A 26,792-nucleotide genomic window follows, 5' to 3' on the forward strand; every position below is an offset into this window, starting at 1 on the left:
AGCCATTACTGCCAGAAACACCAAACAAAAACATGATGAAATGAAGAAATTAAATATACAAAAGTGACAAAAGCAGTACATCAGGAAACTGTTTAAAGTGTACCTGCAAAACCTACTAAAAACAGATAAGATAATAGTGAAAATACAGTATGTACACCATATTCATATATTGAAATAATAATTAGCAGAATTATCTTTTATTAAAATTGTGACTACCTTGAATTTCACTTCGACTAGTCATAATGTGGAATCAGTGGAATTGAATTTACATAAAAAAATGTAGATCGCACGGTATTAAAAGAAGTAGATTCTAGAAGTAGATTCTACTTCTTTTAATGCCGTGCGATCTACATTTTTTCCTCAACTTCATTGGGAGTTCCGGGCGATCTACCTGCACTCCTCTTGCAATCGACCAGTAGATCGCGATTGACGTATTGGGCACCCCTGTTTCACACAGTGTAAACAGACTTGTTATCACCAACGCTGTTAAACCAGAAACACTGCAGCTACATCTTCCACTGAGAATGAGCTGTGCTCAGGGCTGCACTCAATAAGTTTTAAGACACAACCAACACAACCAACTGAAGCGTCTTACACGGAGGCTCTGACACAGCAACTCAGGTGACGGATCCAAATTGCACAGTTGTGTGTCTGTACCCTCTCAGTTCAAACAGAAAGACAACCCTGTCTGTGAATGGCGTCATTTGCCTGTTTTAGTGGCTTTACCCATGTTTAAATAACCTTTTCATGGAAAGTGGTATAACAGAGAAAGTTATAAGTAACACCTGTCATACAGTACAATGTACAAGTCAGTACATTGTACAATCAGTAAGTGCAACCTAACCACCTATTCAATGAATTATAAGTCATTTGTCCTCTTAATTAGGGCCTGGGCACCAAGTTATGCATGTAGGTGTGGCTTCACATGTTTTATATTTTGATATACCCCTCCAATCCCCAGAAAGTCTGCTAATTGTCTACAAAGCCCGCGTTGTTTACTGGATACCACCTTGACAACCAGCATTTGAACAATGACATGCAGCTATACATGTCATTGCTAGTCAGATTTGGCAGGGGCTGAGAGAAAACTATGGAGTCCGACATTGTCTTTGCAAATATACACATCGACTCAGCATCAATATGAGTAACCTCTGACTGCTGTAACTTCTGTAATGAAAACATTGTTAAAATAGCTAAATTGAGACAGAGCAGCAGCACACAGTAACACCAACACGTGACACAATAAGCTTACTGCAGCATGTCAATGAGGAGACACACACGCAGGCCTTTATGGACTGACTATGCTTGAAATTGATATCTGATATGGATCTCAGGACTTGGTGATGCAAAATGGCTCGATGGTGCCTCCTGCAAAATTTCAAGTACGCTCACTCTCCACTGTGTTCCCCACATAAAGCTCAACCTGTCGATCGTCTGCACTTTTTGGTTCATTAAAAATGGGTTTTCTTGGGGGCACCAATGTGTGATTAAAATAATTTATTATTAAAATTATTATAAAAGATGCAGGCACATACGCACGCACACACACACACACACACACACACACACACACACACACACACAAACAGAGGATTGTCATACTGTAATTCAAGTATTTCTTATGGTGTTTTTTTAACTATATATATTCAAGTATGTGAAGATTATTATTATTAGAATTATGTCCACCAGGTTGCTATAAAAACCTATCCTTACACATGGCTAAGAAAAACAGTTTCTCTTTAGGCTTGTGTCCAATCAGTGTGTCTGTGCGTGTAATGCGCCAATGTGTCCTAATTTTTTTTGAGCCCACCTCTTTCCTCCTGTCCAATGAGAAAAGGCTGCTTTTAGAGCAGCCAGGAAAGACCATGCCTGGATGATATTGCCCAGCGATTCCGTGTTTTTTTCCTCTCTGACCCCTCAGAGCAACACTTCACCACTACTGTGTCCTACCGAGCATTGAGAAGACTGGGCACAGTGGAGTTAAGACGCTGCGGTCTCACCTGTATCAGACCGGCCAGCTGGCTTCAGTAGAAACTGCTCATAGCCTATGACTGAAAGCGCCTTTACACAGGAGCTCACTGTAAGTACCCATTCCGGGGTCGCTCTCATCATTTTTCTTGCTTGAGTTCACACATTTATAGCGACTGTCATCCTCAGGTCAAAACTCTTTTCTTCGCGTAACGGTCTAAGCACACGGCTGGTGAAACACAACGCAGTGCATTTTAAACCAGTAAAGTAAACTGATTACCACGGCATGTGGATAAGGTCAAAGGCAGCGGTAATCTTTTTAAATTACAACTTTGTTAATAGTCTGATGCTGCTTAACACAGCACAGCCCGGCGATTTCTGACGGAAGGACACTGGGATACAACAAGCGAAGCAGTTGTGTCATTGGACGAACTGCGGCACTATGTTATCTGCACGTCGAACTGAAGGGTTAGTCCATACAAATAAGAACATTTGTGATAAACACAGATTTGAGGATATTCAAGCTGTCTGCTTTCTTTAAATTGGTAGATTATTACATGTGGTGCCGTCACTTCTCTTTCTGAGAGGAGGCGCAATGAGCACGACTCCTGAAATATTTGAAGTAAAATTTTATACATTTATTTGTGTGCGTGTGTTGTGTGTTGTGTGTCTAAATAAGAAGAAAAACATTTAGGCTACAAAAGATGAATGTTTTAACGTGTTTTTCCACGTTTGTAGGAAACGTATGTCACATAACAAGCTGAAGGCATCAAGGTGAAAGCTTTTAGAAAATGGGCAATATTTTATAATCTGATAACACTAGTTTGAAAAATTACCACAATTGAGGATTTCAAATTAGCATTTCCGTCTTCCATAAAATCATGAATTTGTATGTGTTTTTGAGTTTTTTTCTCTGTCTCTTGACAGTGGTGGAAATGTTAAAGCACATCTTCCAAAACATGTCTTGCACAGTATAACATATCAAATCCACTTTAATATAAATAAATGAAACACACATATTTTTCCATTCACCCTTTTATGTTTGCATTGTATGCTGTTCTGCTGGTCCTGGTGGTGGCCTAAGCTTAATGGACAGGGAGTGTTAAAATCTGTATTATAACTGAAGAAGATTGAGTTTAGAACTCGATTTTCTATCATGAGTTTAATTTTCTATATTCTCTGTACAAAACATTTAGGTCTAATTTATTTTCCAAATGACTATAAACATTTTACTCATGCAAAGAAACACAAATTTTTTGCTGTAATTTATTTACATTTACAGTTATGATAACCAACAATTAGTACAGCCGCTTTTATTCAGTATGATAAGCCTGGTAAAGTTGTTGATTCATGTCTCTTATCTTTAAGAATGGTTATGTTAAATATCAGTTTTCTTGGCAACATGAATAAGTTATGCATAAGACATTAAAAGACCATTGTAGTATGATGAAAGATAATCCTGTGTTATTTCCCTGTGAGGAAAACTGCTTCAGAACACTTATTTGGCAAATTAATTTGTGTTGCAATTACTTCTGGCCTCTGCATGGCTTGACTCAACTTGCTGCAGGCTTTTTGCTCGTTTCACTTAGCCTACTTGCACAAAAATAGAAATAAAAAGGCGGACTGCAGAATGCATGTTCACTTCCACTCATGTGTATTCAAAGTCAGTTAGGCGTGACTCAGTCAGTAGGCATCTACAGAAAAACTGGATTCATTCTGTATCATTTACTGTATATCAGTCCAGGGTGTTGTTTGAAATGTTTGTATACTCATGTTGCTATTGTAACTGAGTTTCTCTTAGTGGATAACTTTGAGAATCACGTTTCTCAGTTTCTTAAAGTTACAAGTAATGTAGCACATCGCCTTGACTGCTTAGTAATTAGTAAAGCAATGTACTTACTTTTTCAATGAGTAACTGTAACATCTAGTTGGTTACACTTTTCAAATAACTAGCAGGCTGCTGTTAGTTCCGGCTGTAAACACTTTTTTGCACCATATAAAAGTAGATAAAAATAACAGAACAATAAAACAACAAAACAATAAAATACATAAAAAGTCACAGCCCTTGACTCTTTCTCTGTGGTGATTTTTGCTTGCTAGAATTTCGTTTCACCTTAACAGGTGCAATGACATCAATAACATTCACAGTTTTAGAACTGAAATTATCATCTCAGGTAAAAGTTACTGGCATACGGTAGTCGAGTGGTTAGGGCGCGTACCATGTGTGAGCGTAAGACGCTCTTAAGGAAAATGTAAAGATGATCAGACAGAGCAACATCAATAGCCATAACAAAAGATGATTAAGACCCTTAGTGATAAATAAAACTGAGGTATGGCCCTGGTTGTTGCTGGGCCCGGAGACATGGTCATGATGAATCATTTCAAAGTGCCAAGTACAGTGTAAATTATTAAATTCTTTGGCGTTGTCATCATTGCAGCTGTCACTGTGAATGTTGAAATCACCTGATATAGACAGACAATCATTCCATTCCATGGAGATTATGGATTGTAGTTCAGCAAATTAATCAAAGAAACTAATGGAATACCTTGGCAGCCTGTATATCATTAGGAGTAAAGCATGAGAAGAGCATTGCAGTATGGCAGCAAGATATTCAGTGATTAAAAGTCTCACACTGAAATGGGTCTGAAAAAATAACAGCTACTCCTCCATCTTTCGTATCCAACTGCTGGTGCATTGATGAAGTTAAAATTTGGGGGTGCCACTCTATTATTCAATTAAAGGCAAGTTTCAGTGAGGAACATGATAACTAATTTATGACTAATTATCACACCCTTGATTGGGAAATACTTATTTGATAATATTCTTACATTTAGCAGTGCAGGATTTATGGTGCAGTGACACAATAGGCTGTTGGGGAACAGCTATTACGCTTTATGTGTTTACAGAATGTGCCAGTCTACTCTTTCTATTACCAATCAAGACAGCAACTGAGAAAGTTTCAGCTGAACAAATGAGCACACACCAGCTTTTAGAGCTAAATGCCAAAAAAGCAAATTCTCACTTTTGACTATCTGGAACCAGGGACTGTTGCTTGATTAATAACTCACTTAAGAAAAAGGCTAAATATCCATCCAGTGAATGTACTCAAGATATAAACGATTATAAAGTGATTTCAATCTTTCTCTGTTGTTCTCAGATATTAGTCCTACTTAGTGATAGTCACTCTGTGGTATCTTGGAATAAATTCCAGCCTGAGCGAGCCTCCACTCTCAGGGATTAGCAGGGCAGGCTGGATGGTCGGAGTGTTTTGTAGACTCATAGACAATTAATGTTTCATAATCTTAATCCCCATGTTTTACATGACTTGGTTGGTTAGTCATTTTTTACTCTGCTGTGCAGTCAGGGTCACAAGGATGTGGACTGAAAAGGACATTCTATGGGTGACACCAGGAGCTGACAAATATAAATCATGGCTTGTTTGCTGATGTCAGGCTTGACAGCATTTACTTTGGCCATCAAATCAATTTGTACTTTTCACTTCTGTCCTTTTGAATCACACCAAGTGACATTTAGAGAAGGTCTAGAATGTAATCTGCTGATGGAGATGGTTGAAAATGGCTTTGCAATAAAGACAGATTTTCCCTGCATGTTTCTGCTGTAGTCTCATAAGGTGGTTTAAGTCCTGTGTTACAGGAAATACTAAAATGATAAAATATGTTGTCTTTCAAAACAACCGTATGAGTGTTTTCTGATCTTTCACCTGCAAAGATCAAGGTCAAGACCAGCTGACACATACATGACGTCATCTGGGCTGTGACCTCAAATTTTCATTATATTTAATACATTATTTGATGAAACAAATGTTTTGTTCATAAAATATCACAAAACTAATTTCTCAGAGCCCACATGACCATGATCTGTATCCAACCCTCACATTTGAGAGGTTGAAACCAGAGAGATAGCGCTTGGTATTTTTGCTTGGAAAAACTACAGTTATAACAATTACTACAGTTATTAATTGTTTATCAAAATAGTTGTTGATACATCTTCTTTGTACTAATTGACTGAATGATTAAGGTTGTTGAACAAATTACTTGTTTGCTGTTGAATCTGAACTAAACTTAGTTTTAATCATATTGAATATCACAGCAACGCAATGTAGTATAAAGTATAAAGATATGTTCCTGAGTGCACCTTTGTGTCCAGACTTCTTCCACCAACACCACTGCTCACATTAACCAAACTAATTCCCTTTCCTCCCCTAACAATCCACCTTTGAACTTGACAGAGCAGAGGGCACAGAGCTGGGGTACTCAGGGATGTACAAGCCATCCTCTTTTAATTACAGATTTAATTACAGTGGCAGCTGGACAAAGATGAAGCGTCCTTATCTCAGAGAAAGGCCAGAGCCTTGACAGTAGACAAGAGACTGCACAATGGCCAGATCTGTCTGTGAATCTGGGGGGTACCATGATCTGTGATCCTGGAGGGGTTTTATGATCACAATGAGGCAAGGTGTCCTCCCTCACAGCACTGCTTGGTAGAGCAGTTAATGCTGAGAGAGCAGCGAGTGGTTTAAGAGTGATGAAAGGAATGAGGAATATTTGTTTTACTGTTTTCCTTATCATAAAGGACAGAGCTCTTTTATTGGAGTCAGAGCTAATATTAGATGTGCTTGGTAAATCAGAGGAGCTGAATGGTGATCTCATTGTGAAATTTACTGACAACATGGCAGATGGTCCCTAAAAGCAGACTCATAATCACACTGTCAGAGGTGGTAATGTGCTGTGATTTGGAAATATGTGAAGCTTGTTTGATTTGATGTATCAGCAGGAAGTGAGAAGATGTTGGGAGCTAGATCCTTGTGGACTGTGCTGGTGTGGAGGCAGGTTTTTAAAAAATCAAGTTTTATATTGTCACTGGCCAGACCACTTTGCTGCCTGACCACATGGTATACTTATTTTCTATCTCAGTCTGATCGCAAATTCTAAGATAACATCCTTGGGAAAAACTGGAGTAGTGGGCAAAAACTGGAGTAGTGGGCCAAGAGGAAATGGTTGAGAACCACTGTTCTAAGGCACTTTTCTCAGCTATGTCAAAAAGAAATACTATAATTACTTTTAAAAATTTCAGTTGCCATATGGTTATTGTGTTTAGGAAAGACCTGAAAAAATTCTGGTTCTCTAAAGATACCCACAAACAAGTGTTTGGGTAGAGATGGGCAACCCCATATACACACCCACCAAATCTTAGCAAATGCATGGATCTGAGCATCATGGAAGCTGATCGGTTGATTCATATCCTGTCTGGGGGCACAGGGTCGTCCCATTTCTGTCCCTGTGGATGTTTTTACACCAAAATGAGTAGTTTGACATCATATGTAATTTCTATGAATAAATCAGGGCTAGTATCTATCTTAAAATGTGCCTATTGATGGGGGCTGATTGCTTGACTTGCGATAATCCAGCTTGTAGCTGCTGGCACGCTCTGATAGCATCTGGGTGACAATGTAGAAAGTGCCGTTGCAGTTGAGTTCCTCCTTTCCTAAACCCTGTGGCTGTAAACTGTCAGGGTGTAGCACTGTAGTGACTTTTTTCTTCATGTCAGGTAACGTGGAAAAGTGATGTTTGAAGCTTTCCTGAAAACTGCTCATCCAAAAAATGTAATAGTCGATTTACATGGGTCCTCAGCAGTATACACGCAAAGTTGATTTGATGAGTGGTCGTTGAGAAAATCTATATACAAACAGACAGACAGACAGATACCCCAAATTAATCCTCAGTGCTCGGTGGCATAATGCAGAAATGCATTAAACATTTTAATGTCCTTCTAATCGAAAACTTCCTCAAAATGATCTGTACTCAAGCTTGTGATCCATGTCTGTAAATCTATCAACCTCATCTCCTTTTCTACATCTTCAGATCTTTCTCTGTGCCTGTTAGCATTGATACCCTGCTCGCCTGAGTTCTGCTGCCTCAGTCTTTGAGAAGCTGATGTGAGTATTCCCTGAATCCTTACTCGAATCAGCACTATTTCTTCTCATTTTATTAATGGGAGTCAGATGTCTTGTTAATGAATCATTTACAACTCTGATTTTTTCCTCACCTGCTCTTTGATGCATTCACACCCAGGATCACCACAGATACAGTCAGATGATCTGCACACTCATGTTACTTTAGCTGAGGAAGGTTTTTATATTTAAACACTCACATGGCTGTGGCCATGTAGGAATGTGTGTGTGAGAGAGAACACCTGTCAAGAATGCCAAGAATTCAGCAGATGTAAACTGATCATGTAACAGCAGCATATATTAACGTTAGGGTCTATCTCTGTGTTTATATATGGCAAGTCTTGTAACGAAAATGCAAGATGAACCACAGAAATTCACTATGAATATCATAGCAATCCCTCTTTACAACTAGTTGCTCAGAACATGAGCTAATGGTGGCACCCAAATTCACAGCGCACTGATATGCTCATGTCCACCTATTACACCCAACTTTATGGGTTTAGAGGACCATGTGTGAAACAGGGTTGTCATCAGACTGTACATATGGCAGCACTATGTTGGTGCACTCTTATTCCTTCACACACAAATCAACAAACAGTGCCATGCCATACAGCAAAGAACTTATCTAATTACTTCTTAATGGGAACAGGGAAGGACAGCAGTAGTCTGTTGACCTCCTGCTGCATCAACAGTTTATGATATTGTTGATGGTTTCATTACCTCACAGCTGCAATAATTACATAAAATCAGCCAAGCACTATCTCAATTACACATCATGAATCACTTTTACAGTGGAAGCACTCTACAGTTGTGAACAGGAGCCTGATGAAGGTCTAAAGCTAAACACTGAGTGTACAACTTTTATTCAAGATAAGATTATCTATCTACCTCTGATGTGCAGAGCACTGCATGACCTCAGAAAACAAATCAATCACACACTGAGTGATGCCTTCATGACTTCGTTCTTTCATTTTTTTCATATTCAGCCTGTCGGTTTTTTCTTTCCATTCAACTGAATGATACATCAGGGGCAGTTTGGGTTCATCATCTGGCTCAAGGACACTTTGAAATGCAGACTGGAGGAACCGGGAATTGAACCACCCAGCTTCCTTTTAGTTAATGATTAGTTGGTTAATTAGATATGGACCCTATTCTGACAAGACAGGTCGGAAAATCTTATTTTGGTAAGTCTTGCTAGCATAAGGGAGAGTTCTGTTCCGTTACTGTGGCTCATTGGATTCCCAGTTCAGGTAAAAGCTATGTCTCAAAGAACTTCCAACGGCCAGAAACAGAATCCTAAAAGATAGTTCCTTCAAGTATTTTCACACTCACATAACTTGTGCCATGTCCGTGTTCAGAAACATAAATTTAAATTTTTTTCTGAAAAAGTGATCAAGCGTGGATTTCCTTTTATTAGTTAATCCCCAATAGATAGATAGATAGATAGATAGTAGTCCAAGATCTCACTAATGTATTCAGTTAAGATTTAATTTCATGTTATGATCCACTGCCTTTGGCTGAGGTGTTAAACTGTCTGATGACAGTGGGAACAAGTAGCAGCAAGATGAGAGGTTGGCTGCTGGTAGCTGCTTCTCTGGCCTGCAAGGATATTGTGTAGAGGGCAGTTGGTATTGTCCAAGATGGCTTGCATCTTACAGTCTCTCCACAATCAGAATCAAAAAGCCTTTATTGTCATTGCATAGAATACAACACAATTGGTTGTGACCCTCAAAGTGATGCATTCCAATATAAAAAAAGACAGCAGTCCAGAGTGAGCCCAGAATCCTGCCAGGCACAGAACCTTTTTAACCAGCTTGTCCAGTCTCCTTGCGTTATTGTCTCACATGCCCCAGCAGACTGCAGCATACGACAATCGCCAACAATGACTGATAAAACATGCAGCATTTCACTATTGATGTCAAAGGACCTTAGCTTCCTGAGGAAAATTAGCCCACTCTGCCCCTTTGGGTAGATGGTATCCATGTTCAGGGACCAGTCCGGTTTACTTTCCAAGTGCACACCTAGGTATTTATAAGTGTGCGATTTATTCCTGATCAACTTTTCATGGTGTATTGGAGTCAACCCCAAAAATGTTGTTTTGAAGTTATTTATTCATTCATTAAAAAAAAAGATGACCATGTACTTCCGCTGTATTGAAATTTATACTTACATTCTTCTGAAGTTTCTTTATCTCCAACTGCAACTTCTTAATTTTTAACCTTTTGTACTCAATGTCCAGCTTCTGACTTTCAGTGCTAGTAAGAAGATATCATTTGTAAAGCTGATTTTGGTAATAGTTACTCACTTCATTCCCTGTTGAGTTACTTGTTCTGCTCATATCCTGCAGAAAGATGTATGGTTTTACTTAATTTGAAGACTGATGTCTGATGAGGTCCCCCCCCCCTTTGTTCCTTCTATTAATGGGCACCCCTGTTGTAGCTTAATGCTAACTCCTCTGCAGATGTGGAAGTCCCCCTCCAGTAGCAGTAGCAGTGCTCTTTTCTTTTCGGTGGCTAAAATGGTTCATATTTACAGATCAACAACTATTTTAACAGATACATTTCTCATTTAATTACAGGCTACTTACCACTGTGCCTATTTTTTTTTATTCGTTATTTTCTCTTGTTGCCATGTTCTTTTTTGGCTAATGAGATTGCTCCTGTTGAGATGCAACAGAGACGAATATATGAAGAATATAGGCCAACGGTTAGGTCAGAAAGGCTTTAAATACCTCATCCTATCGGGCTTATTAATGAATTATGTCAGATGCCCTAAGTTCACCTACACAAAGAACTTTAATAACAATGTGTGCTGTTATACTGTCAGTAGTGCCTTTGTGTGAATCTTCCATTGACTGCTACTCAGTTTGTATTACTGTGTGTATCATCATCATGAGGTCAAACTGTCAATCAGCTGATTGCTTCAGTCACCTTATCCTTTTACTACAGTAAAGCATACAATATCCTTTGGAATTAAGAGCCTGCTGGGATCTGACTTTATGCTCCAGGGGTTGCTGGTTATGTATTTAGAGACCCTTGATCCTCCACCTGCTGCATCTCTTAAAGATACTGTGAGTGAAGTCAGAGAGTGGCTGCAGATTGTGAGTGCTTGAGTTTGATACAGCAGTGAACATGAGGTTAACTCAGGATGCTGCCACAAGCTGCTTACACAACTGCTGCAGGCCGAATCCACATTTTTGGTGTAATCATTTCTGACAAGACAACAAACAAGTGCAGTAGAGAGAAGTCTTAATATGATGATGTTCTGTATCGTTGTGTGTGTTAGTGGACTGATAACTCAGTGATAGTATAGTCCGTCCACCTGAGAATTTGAATAAGAGCTGATAGCAGTTTGAAAATTTACCCAAGAAAACTCAGGCTTGCTGATTCATTGTTGTGGAGCTTTTCTCTATTTTTAAATAGCTGAAATTGAGGCTACTTTGCCTTAGGACTCAGGACAAATAATCTAAAATCTAACGATCTGTTCTATCTCTATGAAATGTCAGCCAGAATCACATCACAGCAGCTGATGTTCTGTTGCTAGCATGTTGTCAAGCTTATCTTTGGAGGGTGCAGGGAACAATATGCGGTATGTGAGTTCTGTCTATGCCAGTACATCAGCAGGACACAAAGAGACAAGGTGACTTTCTGCTGTACGGAGGACCAGGCTGTATCCTTAGTCACTTTCCCATTCCCGTATTCACTTCTCCCTGTTGAACAGACTATTAGACTTAGATCATCTTAATTTTGTGTGACATCACTGAGGCTTAAAAAGTTTAATTACCCTGTAGTCACTACAAGAGAATGTAGTGTTAAAAGATCGGAAAAAAAATGTTGTCTGTGAGCATTTCAATGTATTTATGACTTATCAATTACATAAATGAACCAGAAGGGCACTCAGAGAGTGAAGACCTCCACCAAGGCCAACATCAAACAGCTATACACCAGACTTAACAGGAAAAAAGTTGATAGTAACTGGATCTGCCCCAAAATAATAATAATAATAAAAAAAAAATAAGATAAAGAATTAACAATAGTGCTGAATTAGATGGCTCCAGTGTTTAAAATCTCACAATAAAAACTGTCAGTACAGAATTTCATGAGCATTTTTTATCACCTGCAGGGGATCCTGAAAAAATTCTGGATACTTATTTGCAATTTGCAATTAGTTTTTTTTTTTTTTTTCAAAACCAGTCTGCCGTATCTATCACCAAGTTGCACACTAAATCTCAAAACTCTAACTCTAAAACAAAGAAATTACCAAAGCACATTCTGCACTCTTCATCGAACAGCCATAAACAGTAACTGTGTGAGATTTCTGACCTGTAAAACAGGCGCCTCTTCCTCACAAGAATCTGTGCAAAACTACCCACCACCTTATTAAAATCCACGAACCAGGTGAAAGACTAATTCTGCAGCCTGAACTACCAGGGAAGTTTTTTTTCCTTTTGTGATTTGCAGTTTTTGGCACGAAACAACTCCTCATGTTCGATCACTTGATAAGCTGTCAGTTATTCTGTTTTTTTTCTGTGCCCTTACTGTGTGCATGTCTCAATAATCGCTTGTGTAGTTTGTATAGTAAATTTAACGTTCAGTGATTTTGGACACAGCCCGGGTGTATTGTTTAGAAACTTACAGGCAGCAGTTGTGCTCTATTCCACTTGCAGTATCATGATTTTTCTTGTGGACTGTTAGTAATGGATTAATTTTCAAGTGTGGAGAATGACTCAGTATTTATGCATCATCTGTATTTACAAAATTTGTTTCTGTTTTGATCTTCCTAAACAAAGCATTGTGCTGTTCCTTAACCAGAACCTAAAGTCAATTAAATATCTATCAAACCAAGATGTTTACAAGTGAAAGATTTGGATTTATGGTGGTACTGGTGGAAATGACAGCAGATTTCATGACTCTCTAGCCAGTTTTCATCAAGATCTGTTGCTCTGGACTAACCTATTGGCCAAGCAAGGAAACAATACTGTTACATAAACATATTATCTGGCTGTGCACATGGATTCATACTGATACCAGCTCATACAGTTAGACAAATTAGGTTTTAGAACTCCACACAGAAAGGGATCAAACCCAGAACGGTTTTGCAACGCTACCCCAGTGTTGTAACGTATGGGACCATTTCCTGGGGCACTGTGTCCCCTGTGGCCACCTGTACTTTCATTTTTATCTAAGTATCAATATAGGAGTGAGATTTGGAGAATAAATACCACACAGTTAATGTGGAATTATATGTGAGTCATGTGTCGGCCCAGTCAGCAAAGAGTCCTCTAGGCATTGCTTCTTCCATCAAGACAGACTTTTTCCAATATAGTAAGAGACAGCCAATCGAATGGCCTCTGAGCTGGTGTAATTCAACAGCTCTCTGGGGACTCATTCAGCAGAGCTCCTGAACAGATAAAAGCTCCCAACATGAAGAAAAAAATCATAAAAGGATGAGAGACACAGAGAGGGGCTTGATCATGATACCTTTTGCTGAAAGATACCCTGAAGATTTAGTGAAGTTACACAAATGAAATAAAACAGTTAGGGTTTTCCCTACCAACAACCTTGTTTCTCCAATTTTGCTGAGTCTCATTTTGTAGAAATGTTAGTAACATGCTATTCTGTGGACAGAAGAAAGTACAGTACCTAAGACTTATAAGACTGTAAACCCACAGAGTAATGTCATCAGGTTTTTTTTTTCAGTTTTAAGTAAAATTTCAGCAGTTCAACTGCAGTGAAAAACCTTAAATGGTACAAAAGTCAGTGGTAAACTGCCCGGGAGGGGGGGGGGTTAAGGTCATGAAAAACGGAAAAATCATGTGAATTTAATTGAAAACATGCCTTTTCCAGAGGTGAAAGAACTGGTTAACTTCAAGTTTTTGTACAGAAATGGAGCAAAGCCTTGAAAGTTAATACAAACAATTCTTACATGTTGATGACTGACAAACCCTCTGTCTGTACAAAGGCAGTGTTGGAATAAACTGTGTTACTATACCCTCTGATGCATCATTATGACAATGTTGTACTGCAGGAATAGTGCAAACCTGACATATAATTGGCATAATTTAACCTTCCAAACACTCAAACAGAGTCAAAAGTGGCATCATGAGGACTGAGATGGGATCAAATGAGCTCTCCTTGTGTAAAAATAGCCCAGCTGAGAGCTTTGTCTGAGACAGTGCTGAATCCAGAGGACAGAAAGAGGGAAAAAGGAGGAGGGAAACTCTGAGGCTAAACAACTAGAAAGAGAATGGGCCTGCGTTTGGTTGCAGATGTGAAATCCTTTAGACGTGTTTTCAGATGTTTCCTGTCAGTAGTGATGAGGAGATCCAACAGGAATGGATCTCCTCATGCCCTCTGATGGGAAATAATGATCACTGATCATATCATATCAGTTCTTGATATTGAACAAATTATCTTTTCCCATGTGTACTAATTTGCTAATTCAGCAGCTGTACAAAGCACCAGTCACAGCAGAAAGTGACACAGCCGACTTCATCCACAGGTCTTGGTCAAATACATGGTGATAATAACTATGGTAACATAGTAACAATAAACCCAACTCTAGTTATTAGCCACTGTAGCTGGAGAGCTAACAGTGTTGTGGGTGGAGGTACTATAGGTAACCTTTCTTAAAGAGGCTATTTGATAGAGACAAGGGTAAACATTGGTGTTGCTTTCCACCTCTGGAGACAGCAGTTGGTGAGTAAAGGAATGAAGTTTGATGCTGAACTTTTTTTCTAGACTGGTAAGTAAACAGCTGTTAGTGCTAATGTTAGCTATGTAGCAACGGCAAAACTTACTCCTTTAATGGCTCAACCCACTGTGCCATTTCAAACTCGTTGCTGATGCGGCTGATGTTTGTACCAGTTTTTCAAGACTTGGCAGACAAATTGAATAAAAATGTTAGTTAAATTAGACCTTTAAGACCCCAGCCTCACTATGCTGCAGCTTGATCTGTGTATATGTATGTTTGTGTTTTGTGTCCTTTCCATATTCTCTCTGATGGGTCAGATTATTTCCTCATACAGCTTCAAGTGTGCTCCTCTGTCAGCCTCCAACTTAATCTGCCTCCTTTGAAAATGATTTTAGGAAACAGATTAGATGCAGGGGGAATGGGTCCCATGCCCCCTTCTGAGAGTCCCTACCCCCATGGTTACCAGCTCCTGTGGAAATGATGGGATTGGTTGCATTGTCCTGATGTGCTGATCTGTGACCATATAAAACATTCACCACTGTAAGACTCAAATGTTTGTGGGCATTGATGGAAGTTTCGTATTTTGAATACATTTTGGTTTAGTTTTTCTCATCAAAGTGACCTCAAGGGGTTTGAAATGCTGACTTTGGGTTTGTAGCAACCATGTCTTGTCAGGGTCCTATACTCCCCCACCCCATATACCAACAACCCCCCTCTCTGAAACTGCCTCTTCCACTCTCTGAAAAATATGCAAATGTATGAAAGTAGGCTACAGACCTCCCCCCATGTTTGCTTCTCATTTGTCTGTGTGGTGGGATTTGGAAAAAAAGAACGTAACATACATCCTCCAACCAGGGTACATACCAGAGCATGTCTAGTTTGTAAAGGCTCAGGAATGGCTGATGCTGAAACATCCCTCTCAGGTTATGTAGGACAGTTAAGGTCAGTAGTCATGTGAGGAAGCTCTGAGGATGATGCATTCCCCTGCAGCTTACACACCAGAAGTCTGCTGATGGATGAACAATCCTGTCTGAATACTGCTTACACTGAACTACAGGATGTAGAGGAATTTAAAGCTCAAGGTTCAGTCTGTCAGTGTCCCTGACCCATTTCTTGCAAATTTGTTTTACTGAATTTCTTTAAATACCATTTTAATAAATTCTTCATGTATAAACCTAATGGATCCTTGATAGGAAGTCACCAAATAAACAGTTTCCTTCCAACTCACTATTATTTTTTCTTTTTGACTTCATGAGACTGTCCTCAGCAGAAAAACAACTGTATTGGTTGTTTATTCAAATGTTTTAAAATTCCCATATTTTACAATTCTATAAGAAGATATATTTTTGGGTTTTAAGAATAAAAAAACATGTCAATGTAGTTTCACATCTCCTCCCTCAGGCTTTGTTTCTGAAGCTCTAGTAACAACGGGTTGGTGAGCCGATCAGAAGAGAGGCTCTGAGCGTCTGATTGGCTCACTAAGTGATCGAACAAAAATATAGCAGATTTTAGGTAAACACCCAGAAAAACCAATGGTGGTTCCAGAAGGGCTTGGCTTGGGGCTTGGCTGAAAGCAGTGACTGGTTTTTTGTTACAGAACTCCTGACAGCTTGTTTTAAGGCTCAATTTCTGAATACAGGTTGTGTGCATTTCTCTGTGGACTGAGCTCTTTGATTCTTTCACAGTATTACAGTTTTTCACAATTGCTAAAACCCATTTCTTGAAACCTTCCGTGTTTTTCTAAAAACTGTATATATAAACCCAATAGTCAAACTACATTCACAAATGTCTTACTCTTCTTGCAAAACCAAAGAATCACCTCAAGCAGTTCTATCTGTGCTCAAAATTGAACACTGTTTTCAGATCGTATACTAAGCAAATCAAATGAAAACACTACCGAGTTTTCATTACACACTGCATAAAAATGCAAAACACAGTGTTCAGAGAGTGTAGTTCCAGAAATGTTTTGTAATAAAGTAATTTTATGTTTTCCAAAATTTTTTTAATAACTCAGTAGCAGTACAGCAAAAAGCAAAAGTTAGAGTTTTGTAAAAAGAAGAAATGAAGAAAGATGAAATATGCAACTTTGTTTGTAGTTTTATCAAAAGATGGGTTCAGCCCACTGAGCACTTGGTTCAGAAAATGGGATGTAATATTTTAGCAATTCCGAAAAACTGTGATATAAAACCTGCTTTATAATAAAAAAAAGACGCAGACTTCACACAATATGGGACCGTTAAATGACCTATGCTATGTTTTCCTTACACATTACTTCATGTGGATATGGGAATAGTGAGTGTCATCACTGAGAAGCAAAGACAGAAAGATTGTGACATTGTTCGACCACTGCAAAACCATAGTGTGTGACGCTGATAGTTTGCATTCAATCTCCATATAAATATATATATATATATATATATATATATATATATATATATATATTTTTTTTTTTTTTTTTTTTTTTTTCACAAAAGACACCTAAAGTGCAAAACACCATATATCCTGCAAAATGAAGCACTTTATTCAAAATTACATAAACACTTATCAAAATCGAGCATCTGAACAAAATGGCACATGCTTCATTCATACTACCATATTTTTGTTTTGCTCAGTCAAAAGCACTTTTATCTTTGGTGGGCTTGTCATCAGAAGCATCAAGTCATCATAGTTCTTAATGCAGAGAAGTCTGCAAAATATGTGCAGAAACACAAACACTGCTGAAACAAAACCTTTCAGTTTTCTCCTCAACAAATCTATCTATCTATCTATCTATCTATCTATCTATCTATCTATCTATCTATCTATCTATCTATCGCACAGCACATTTTTTTTTCAGAAACAGGCATCATGTAAAGCTCCTTCATGGAGGGTCTGATTTTCTTGATGTTATTGAAAATTGTGTTGTCTCTTATGGTGTGGCCTTGAATCTTCTTGAATACTGCTGCTTCTTGTGCCACACTGAACATTCCACCCTTCCACCATTACATCATTATCCTTTATACAAACCAAAATTATAGTAACTGGTCAGAGTAGCTCAAAGATGTTATTTTTCACAGTAAATTGTGGAGGATTCTTGTACAGTTATAGAATGACATGACATAGCAGCCACTCATGAAGTAAATAGGTGCCACACAACAACTGATAAACACAGTGTGATTGGAGGAATACTGAATTATGCAGAGAGAATGGAGTTGTGCTCAGGCTTGAATGCCTAGATGACAGAGGCAACAGTTATCCAGCTAATGTTGGGCTGGACCCTCTACTCAGCCTCTCTCATTGTCAAACCATGGTTGATAAAGTCAACTAACGTTATCAGAAAGCTGTGCTCCTTGTCCTCCCCCTCCAGCTTTATTCTTACCTCTCACTCATCCTTCACCTCTCACTCTCACCCTCCCTCAACCTCTCCCTCAACTTTTCCTGAAAGCTGACTAAATATAATGTGAGTGAAGTCTTGTTTCCATCCACTCCTGTTGTGTGAGTGTGGGTTGATTGGTAGTGCTGCTTTGACCAGCACCCCACAAATACTCCTGTTAGATTGAATACTGTTATATATATATATATATATATATATATATATGTGTGTGTGTGTATATATGTATATATATATATGTGTATATGTATATATGTATGTATATAACCAGCCTGACTTGGATAGTTGTTGATTTGGGTAACCATGATTAAAGATTGAACTCTTGTGGTGTAACTCAGTATTGGTCTGTGTTAGTGTTGGAAGAGAGGACAGTGGATGTCCAGATTATGTGTGTTGTTTCAGGCTGAGTGCAGAAAGTCTTACAGTCCAAACTAAGCAGCACATTGTTTAATTTCTGCAGTGTGGGTATCAGGGATTGGTTGTGGTGCATGCTTTAGCATTTGACTGTGGGTTGTACGTGTATGATGTACTGTTTTGATCTTGCCTGTCTTCTATAGCCAATGAGAAAATTATGCTAAAATTTGTGTTCCTGTTTCTAAAAGAAGTTTTGAAGTAATTCATATTTTATTATTTTACACACAAGTGTGTGTCCCGATATATCTTTACAAGTAAGACAGTAGTTGTTTGCTTTTGAGACATGGAAAAGTTATTTTCTAACACTGACATTTTGCAACACTCTCAAGGTTTCAGAGCAACTGTTTCAGAGCTGGGACTGTAAGAAAAAGTTCCTCAGTATCATGTAAATGTATTTTTTAAAATGACTGAAAAAGATCAGATTATATACTGACTGTGCTGCAAGTTGAAAAACTGGAACCTGCTTCCTCCTCACACTGTGGAGATGTGTAGCACAGCTGCTCCACCTACAGGCTGCTCACTGTAATCTCAGTATTCATTGACTGCCCCTCAGTCTACAGACACATGGCCATATGTATAATAAGTTCATTTAAAACTATAAAACATCTGTATTATAGAACTGAAGATGATTATAATTTATTTGCTTATTGTTTAATAAATAACTCTTTTAGAAGTTGTCATTTTTTAACTAAAAACAATTCCAACCATTGTTTATTACTTTCAAATGTGACAGTTTGCTACTTTTCTCTGTTTTTCTTCTTCTTCTTCTTCTTCTTCTTTTTCTTCTTCTTCTTCTTCTTCTTCTTCTTCTTCTTCTTCTTATTATTATTATTAATAATAAGTCTGTGAGCGACATTTACCATTATAACAGTAACATGGTTGCTTGATTCTTTTTTTTCAGAGCACAGTATTGTTGAAATCCTCCCTGATCCAGGAAACAGACAGAAACCAGGTTGGTTGACTCTGCATGCACATTTCCTTTTTCCTTTTTATTTGAATGGAATACTAAATAGGGATTCAAGCAGATTAGTATTGGATTTGCATAAAAGCAAAGGACAGATAAAAAGGATGATCAACACTGAAGCAGCAGAGGCTCAGTTATCCAGACTTTCAGTTCCCAGTGTGGTTTAGACTCACTATGTTTCCCATTACGATAATCTAATTTCATTATAATCTCTCTTTGCCTGGTAAATGTCAACATCTTTCAAACTTCAAGACAGTAACATCTGTTTTCACAGGCCGAGTGGTACTCCTCATGGAGTACCCCTTTAAATCACAGACTGACTTGCATTAAAATAGAGGTGGAATTTAACCATTTGAAAATAGTAGAACTGCATTACACTGTAGCTAAGAACTGCTATGTTTGCGTTTTCATGACTGTTGGTGCATTAATTCTTCTTACTGAACTTGATGAAACACCATGTTGCACTACTTAGCAGCACCGTGGGGGCTGTAATACATACCTTTTGCTTTGTTTGTTACTCATTTTGTTTGAGTCATATCAAAGAAGAGGGTGAATTCAGTGGGAAGAGGTTTGATTAATCCTCAGAGGAAAGAAGCAAAAGCAATACAACCAAAGGCCACAATGTCACTAGTTTGGGGAAAAATTGACAAGTTAGGAAAACTCTCAGTCCAGTCATATTTTAGAGGCTATGTGTGAGTCAAAATGTTATCATAGGTATTGCAAAAACTCATTGCAACACCAAGGCATGGCTACTGACCTTTTAAAGAGCAAATGATTACAGGGCTCTTGCCAATCTACCTCTGTATATTTATCCTATTCTGTCTGAAATTAGGGTTATACTATATTTTGCAGGGACCTAGTAGAACTTTCTCACTGTGGACTTTATTCCTTTTCATAGCAAGAAAAGCACAGGTTTAATAAAGTCTCCATATAGATGTCCTGTAAACCAGCAGGAACAATAGCAGTACTCTGAAACTGGAACATCTAAATCCATACATGAATATAATACATGTAGATGTATTGAATTTACATATATGAAATACTGTATATGGAAATATAGAATAAAAGCAAATATGTAAAAAAAATATATGAAACCTATTAGAAATTTGGGCTTTTTGTTACATATCCTACCAAAACCTGTCAATATATGTTGATATTAAATACAGTAGGGTCCAAAGGTCTAGGACTACTTTCTCAGAATGGGTAGATAGACATATTTAAAATGAATGACAAATTAATAAATTAGAAATATATCGTTAACATATATAGTCACTTGTTATAACATATAAAAAAATAATATATAAAAATTCACCAGATGGATATTTTAATATATGTTCATATACAAATTTTACTATGGGTATTTCATATGTTAGAGGAAAAAAAAAAAAAAAATATATATATATATATATATATATATATATATATATATATATATATATATATATATATATATATATATATATATATATATCCCATACAGGTGACATATATGGCAACATCACTCATGATATAGGGACATCATCAGTTCCACCTGTGTCTCATTTCCAATTGTCTGCTCCAAGATGACCATGAAAATTTGATCGTAATTTATCTTGCAATTATTTGATATATATCTTAATAATTATTATAATACTACACCAGTCAGGAAAATACTGTTTGTTGCAAGTGTCTGCTCGGCTGTGTTTTTAGTTGACCACACAAGGGGGCAGTGCTGACTTTCAAATTGTCTAAGCATCACTTCACAGTTTTCCTTCTAAATGTCTGTCTACATCCCCAAAGTGTGCATAAATGTCAGCTTTTAGTTAGTTAAGTTATTTCATGTTACTTTTGACAACATAACTATTTTCTGCACATGTAAGAAAACAGAGGGGCAGACTGGTGTGGCATTGCTGTCTGCACTAAGTCTTTTGCAACGCTGCCACTTGGAGTTGGAGTAAGAAATGTTCAAAGTCTACACAAAGGTTCTTCAACATTACTGTAATGCATTGATTTTAATATTGTACTTACATAAAGTAACAGGACACTTAAGAGAGAAATGAACGGTCAAAATCGAGTCAGCAGAGGCTTAGATATTTGAACTTTTATGGGTAAAACTCCAAAGTGCTCAAAAGTGCTGGATCCATCATTTCCCATGATGCTACTCACAGGTATCTTTTGTTAATCTTGCTTGTACAAGACTAACATAAGACAAACAGGCTATCTGTTATACGTTTGTAGTCTCCAAACTCAAGCTGAGATTTTTTTTTCTCAGACTTCAGAAAGTTCTTCCAGAAGAACCAGAGAGGACAGATGTTTTCTCCTTGTGACTGGTGGAGGACCCCTCTAACATCTAGGAGTTATATCAAATATCATAGAAGACACTAGTGGTCTAATATCACTAAATATGCACATTTTCCTCCACTGGAGCCAACAATCATACAGTTACACATGTTTGAATATTGTGAAGACTAGACTGTGTATATAATACAAACTGTAAACCAAACGTTATGCGGTATTACACTATTCTATGCTTGAAAAGCTGCAAATGAACTTAACAAAAAATAGATTCCTCAAGTAAATATCTTTAGCCGTTGAAAGCTCCACTATAGTCAGTGGCTTGAAACATCTTTTTCTCAGAAAAAAAGCTGGTGTCACTGCTGGAACCTGGTTGGTGGGAATTGAGAGACAGTTAAGTTGAGAGCCAAAACAAAGAGCTAAAAGAGGCTAATATCATATGAAATAATATGACACAGGATATGGCATATCTGGAAAAAACTCTGTGTAAACCATAGTTATCATGCCAAGTAGTTGAACTTGAGTGTATTTGATTGACTAACACAAGTTGAGTCAGGTTTAGCTCTTTTGCTGGACATTATGCCAGCCCATTAGTATGAGTTATGATGATCATAAAGCCATTACAGGTGTTTGGTATCACATGGAGGAATACGTTGACATCGCACTGACTTTGTTGCCAAACAGTGAAGAAAAGTCACAGACCACAGTTGAAAAGGTTTTGGTGTTTCATCCACTGTGACTAAGTAACAATGTAATGTTCTGGCTGTTTCTCTCAGTGTTTAGCATTTCAGCAGCACTTACTCTAAACACTTGTCTCATGAAGTGTCACATGCATATTCAGTAGGCCCTTTTTGTTTTTTTTTTTAACAAGAGCACTCGCTTGCCAAGTTCATCGCAGCTCAGAGTGTGGATTTGAAGGAGGGGGATGGGAGGAGAGAGGAGACTGGCAGACAGTGGAGGGAGGAGGAGACCAGGAGACATCCCAGCCCATTTATCTGACAGCCATTAACCACTACGAATCAATGTGCCAACAGCTCAGTGTCTGCTTCTTGGTAGACTGGCTGCCCCTCCCCCTCACTCCCCTTCTCTGTCCAAAGTTGTATAGGCACAGTGTGGTTCTATACTTGGCATTAGGCTGAGAGTGAGAAAGACATTAGAGCCTGCAGGGCAGCTGGGTGGACAAGCTATGGCTCTACTGCTGGACAGATCCCATTCCACAGCAGCTTTCTGCTGCCTAATCCACCGCAGGTTCAGGAGGCGGAGAAAGAAACGCTCCCAGCGCAAAGGTATGATATCCATAGCAACTGCTCTGCTCTGCTGTTTTTCATTGTATGACTTTGGAACAGTGCTGCTGTTTGGAGAACGTGTTTGTTTTGTTTCATGGGTTGGTTTCGTGAGGTTTGCTCTCCTCATGGGGAGGGTCAGATGAAACTGGTTAGTCTGTTTGGTTGTGCTGTACACATCAGGGTTTATCTATTTTTTTTTTTAGTTTTTTCCAGTTTTTTAGTTAAACATGGAAAGAGACTCTGATTCTGAATTATTGTGAAAATCAAATTTTACAATATAACACCAAAACAAAGATGCAAAAAGAAATCCATTTTGATGTGTCAGTTTTTTTTTTCCCTTGAACTATAACATGTCTTAATTATCTCTTGGAGCTTCATGAAGGCAACTGGACTTATGGTACTTGAACACGTTTCATGTCTCAACTGGCATGTTTCTCCAGAAGTGAAGCCTTTTGGATGAGAGGTGAACATTGTTCAAGAACCTGAAGCAAATCCACTTTTCTTCATGCAGCTCTTACAGAGACCATGACCTGGACGACTGAGAATGTCCACAGACATGTCTTTATTACTTTTTCACGTAACATACTGCAAAAAGTCTAATAACAAAGAATAAAAAGAGATTCATCAAAATGAATCTCTTTTTGAAGAGATTAAAGTGTATCACATTGACATTACAGTCCAACAGATACTGAATCAGTGAGACATTATCAATATTTTAAAGTTCAAAAAATGAAAGTAGTGGCTATTTTTTAGATAGATAGATAAGATAAGTGCAGGGGGATACAGTGGGCCAAAATGATCCAGAAGGGTGTTACAGCACCTTTGAGTAAAAAATAAATACATAAACTTAAGTTTATTTACTTATTAATTAATTAATTGTTTCAGAAGAAGCAACACCCAGCCTATCCAGGAACAAATAAAAACTGCCCACATGACACAGAGTTGGACTTGCATTGAAGTTTGAAAATCGTAGATGATTCCTTATTTAATTATAATTGCCAGTAGCATCACTGTCTATTTATCTGATTACTGACGTATTTTCATTGCAAACATCTTTGAAAAAAGTCTGATTTAATAACTTAAATAAATATAGACACAGGCAAGGGACATTAAAAAAATGTTAGCACCTTTACCATTAATTGAGATTTGTACTGATCAGTGAGGGTATTGATCTTCTCTGTTCAGTCAGTCACCTAAAACTAAACTTATAAATAAATAAATAAATGAAAGAAACATATACATGATCACTTATGAAAACTCCACCACAAACAGGACACATGCTAAGTGTGACAAACTCGCTGGAAGGAAGGCACCTGAAAAGGTGTTGGTTCTGAAAACTGCAGTGCACCCTGGGACATTTTTTTGCTCTATAACAGTAATGCTAGAGATGCCTCAAAGAGGTTTAATTCCATAGAACAAAATTTTTAACAAGATATCACAGCAACTCAAAAAATCCATAAAGTAATCACCGGCACGGCCCTCTGTGTTCCTGTGCACAACACTCTGCTACCTTAAATCAACCCTCACTGACTCCACAGCCCCCCACTGCCACAAATAGAATCTCGTTCTGTAGATGAGATGGGAGACAGTTGATGAAAACTTTTGATGATGATGAGCTCAACCTCATGGTATCGTCACAGTCTTAAAGACAGCAGCAATTTTACAATTCTTTGTGATTTGGTGAGTTGGGACTCCTCTACACTATTTTTAACTTCTCCCAAACTTAGGTGCTACTTTTCACACTAAATGACTTTGTGAATTACTAGTGACAAATTTGGAGCATTAGCCTTAAGATACTTGTGACCCTGACTACACATTGCTTTTTGTAAGATGTCAGAGTCCAAAATGGATGGACACCACTGTTTTTTTTTTACAGTTAATTATAGTGCCACCATTTGGCCAATTGTAATTATGTTTCATAGGGAATATTAGCACATTATTTCCAGTATGGTACCAAGTTTCATGTCTCCAGCTCACAGTGATTTGAGCAGTTCATATGATTACAGATAATGATGATGTCCACTTGTACCAATGAGTATGATGCTTTTGATTCTTGTTAATACTTGCCTCCAGCTCGTATTCACCAAATTCGGTGAGATTCTGTCCAACAGTTTTTGAGGTGCATGTTTTTGGTATTTGTGGCGCCTCCTATAGGTTACACCATGGGTAAACAACCAGATTCTACTCCTTTGAGGCTTGAACCCTAACTAGTAGTAAAACTGTCAAATAAATGTAGTGGAGTAGAAAGTATATTATTTTCCCTCGAAATGTAGTGGAGTGAAAATATAAAGTGGCATAAAACATAAATAATCTAGTAAAGATAGATAATTTCAATGCAAATCAAGCCCATCTTTGCCCCTCAGGGCGCATAGAGCTGCTGCATGTGTGTGCTGGGAATGGGCTCACTAGTCAGTCAGAATATGCAATCAACTCACTACAAATAGAATCTAATTCTATGAAACACTGCGCCATTATAATAGGCAAGCTGCAAGTGGGCCTGGCTTTTAATGGGAATGGGAGATGGCATTTGAGATGGGAGATGGTACAACCATTTTGAACCATGCGCCTGGCAAAGTGACCGTTTTTTCCACCATTGAAATAGCAAAAGTACCTAAATGTACTTGGGCCATACACTTCAGACCATGTGATTCCGATCGTGAAAATAGAGCCCTGAGTCTTGAGAAGTTTCAGAGACTTAGAAAGAAGCTTACCTCAGATCAATGTGAAACCCCTGCGCTTACATCCAGTGGGCAATGAAAATGCACGGAAACAAACTTCCACTATTTATGCATAAATAGTAAGCTGAAAATCTTACAGACCATGACATTAAAACATCATGCATTACAATAAGAGCCAGGATCTACGAGTAGCGGCTGTACTCTGTGGGAGAGGAATGGAGGATACAAGAAGAAGTTTCTACATTGACAAAATAAGTAAAGGGCATACTTCTCTCTGGTCTTGTTGTTCGCCCAGACCACTTTCATCTTGGTGTATCACCTAATGGGATTGTGAGCTATTTATTTTTGTGGAAAGGGAACACTGGAGATTAAGCACCCAAATAAATACAGAGAGGTCTTGACCAGATGCAATGAAGACCCACAGTACTGCCTTGACCCAAATGGGCAGCTGAGGAGGAACAACCGACATTATTACCAAGTCCAGCAGAATTTGTGTATAATATGCATGACAGTGATTTTGTAGTTTGGACCAAATAGGTCATGGTCGTCAGTCGTATTGTGAGAGAAATGCTGACAGACATACTGAGGCTGAACAATTCTTCCTTGACCATCTTCTGCCAGAACCATTGACCTGAAGTTGGACTTGGAGGACCCCAGCCTCCAAGATGAACATACACTCTTCCTGTCTACAGTGCAACAGGTTCTGCAGAAGTTGACAAACTCTTTCAGAAGCTGGTCATACTTGACTTTGAGTTCACTCATGATGGGTTGAAAGATCATGGTATCTTTTTCTTCTTAGAGAGAGAGATGATAGTATAATAATAATCTGCAGCATTTTGACACACAGGTCTCATCCAGTTTAACATTGGTCATTTAAATATACAGAGGTGAATAAATGTTAAATCAGTAAACTGCACCTACATACTTAAGGTGAAAAGACCTAATTGAAGAGCGGAGTCCGATTCCCATGTTTTGGATCTGTCACATTACACATACCCAACCCAAAAGCTTCAATAAAGAAAGGAAAAATATACAATGGGGTCCAAAAAATCTGAGACCATTTTCCCATAAATAACTAAAACAAATAATGATCAAGAAATGTTACATATGTCATAGTACCACCATTGGGTAAGGTGTTACTTATCCATTTTTTGGATAGGTAACATACTCCAA

General features: G+C 38.1%; 1 protein-coding gene across 3 annotated transcripts in view; it reads left to right on the top strand.

The window, feature by feature from the left end:
* Positions 1-1,676: 1,676 nt before the first annotated feature.
* LOC139609767 (double-stranded RNA-specific editase 1-like) overlaps positions 1,677-26,792 on the top strand; it is a 58,578-nt gene continuing 33,462 nt past the window's right edge. Inside the window, exons 1-3 of one of the 3 annotated variants that reach the window (XM_071464731.1) lie at positions 1,685-2,080; positions 7,852-7,925; positions 19,319-19,369. Coding sequence is in view for 1 of the 3 variants with exons in the window: in XM_071464729.1 (XP_071320830.1) it covers positions 2,048-2,080; positions 19,319-19,369 (84 nt within the window). In the remaining 2 variants the exon portion in view is untranslated. Of the gene's footprint in view, positions 2,081-7,851; positions 7,926-19,318; positions 19,370-26,792 lie in introns of all 3 variants that reach the window. The other 2 variants (XM_071464729.1, XM_071464730.1) reach the window with 2 other exon arrangements.

The sequence above is a fragment of the Trachinotus anak genome, unplaced genomic scaffold, assembly GCF_046630095.1.
Source record: "Trachinotus anak isolate AG129_WGS33_773 ecotype Australia unplaced genomic scaffold, CSIRO_AGI_Tana_v1 ptg000026l, whole genome shotgun sequence".
NCBI lineage: Eukaryota > Metazoa > Chordata > Actinopteri > Carangiformes > Carangidae > Trachinotus > Trachinotus anak.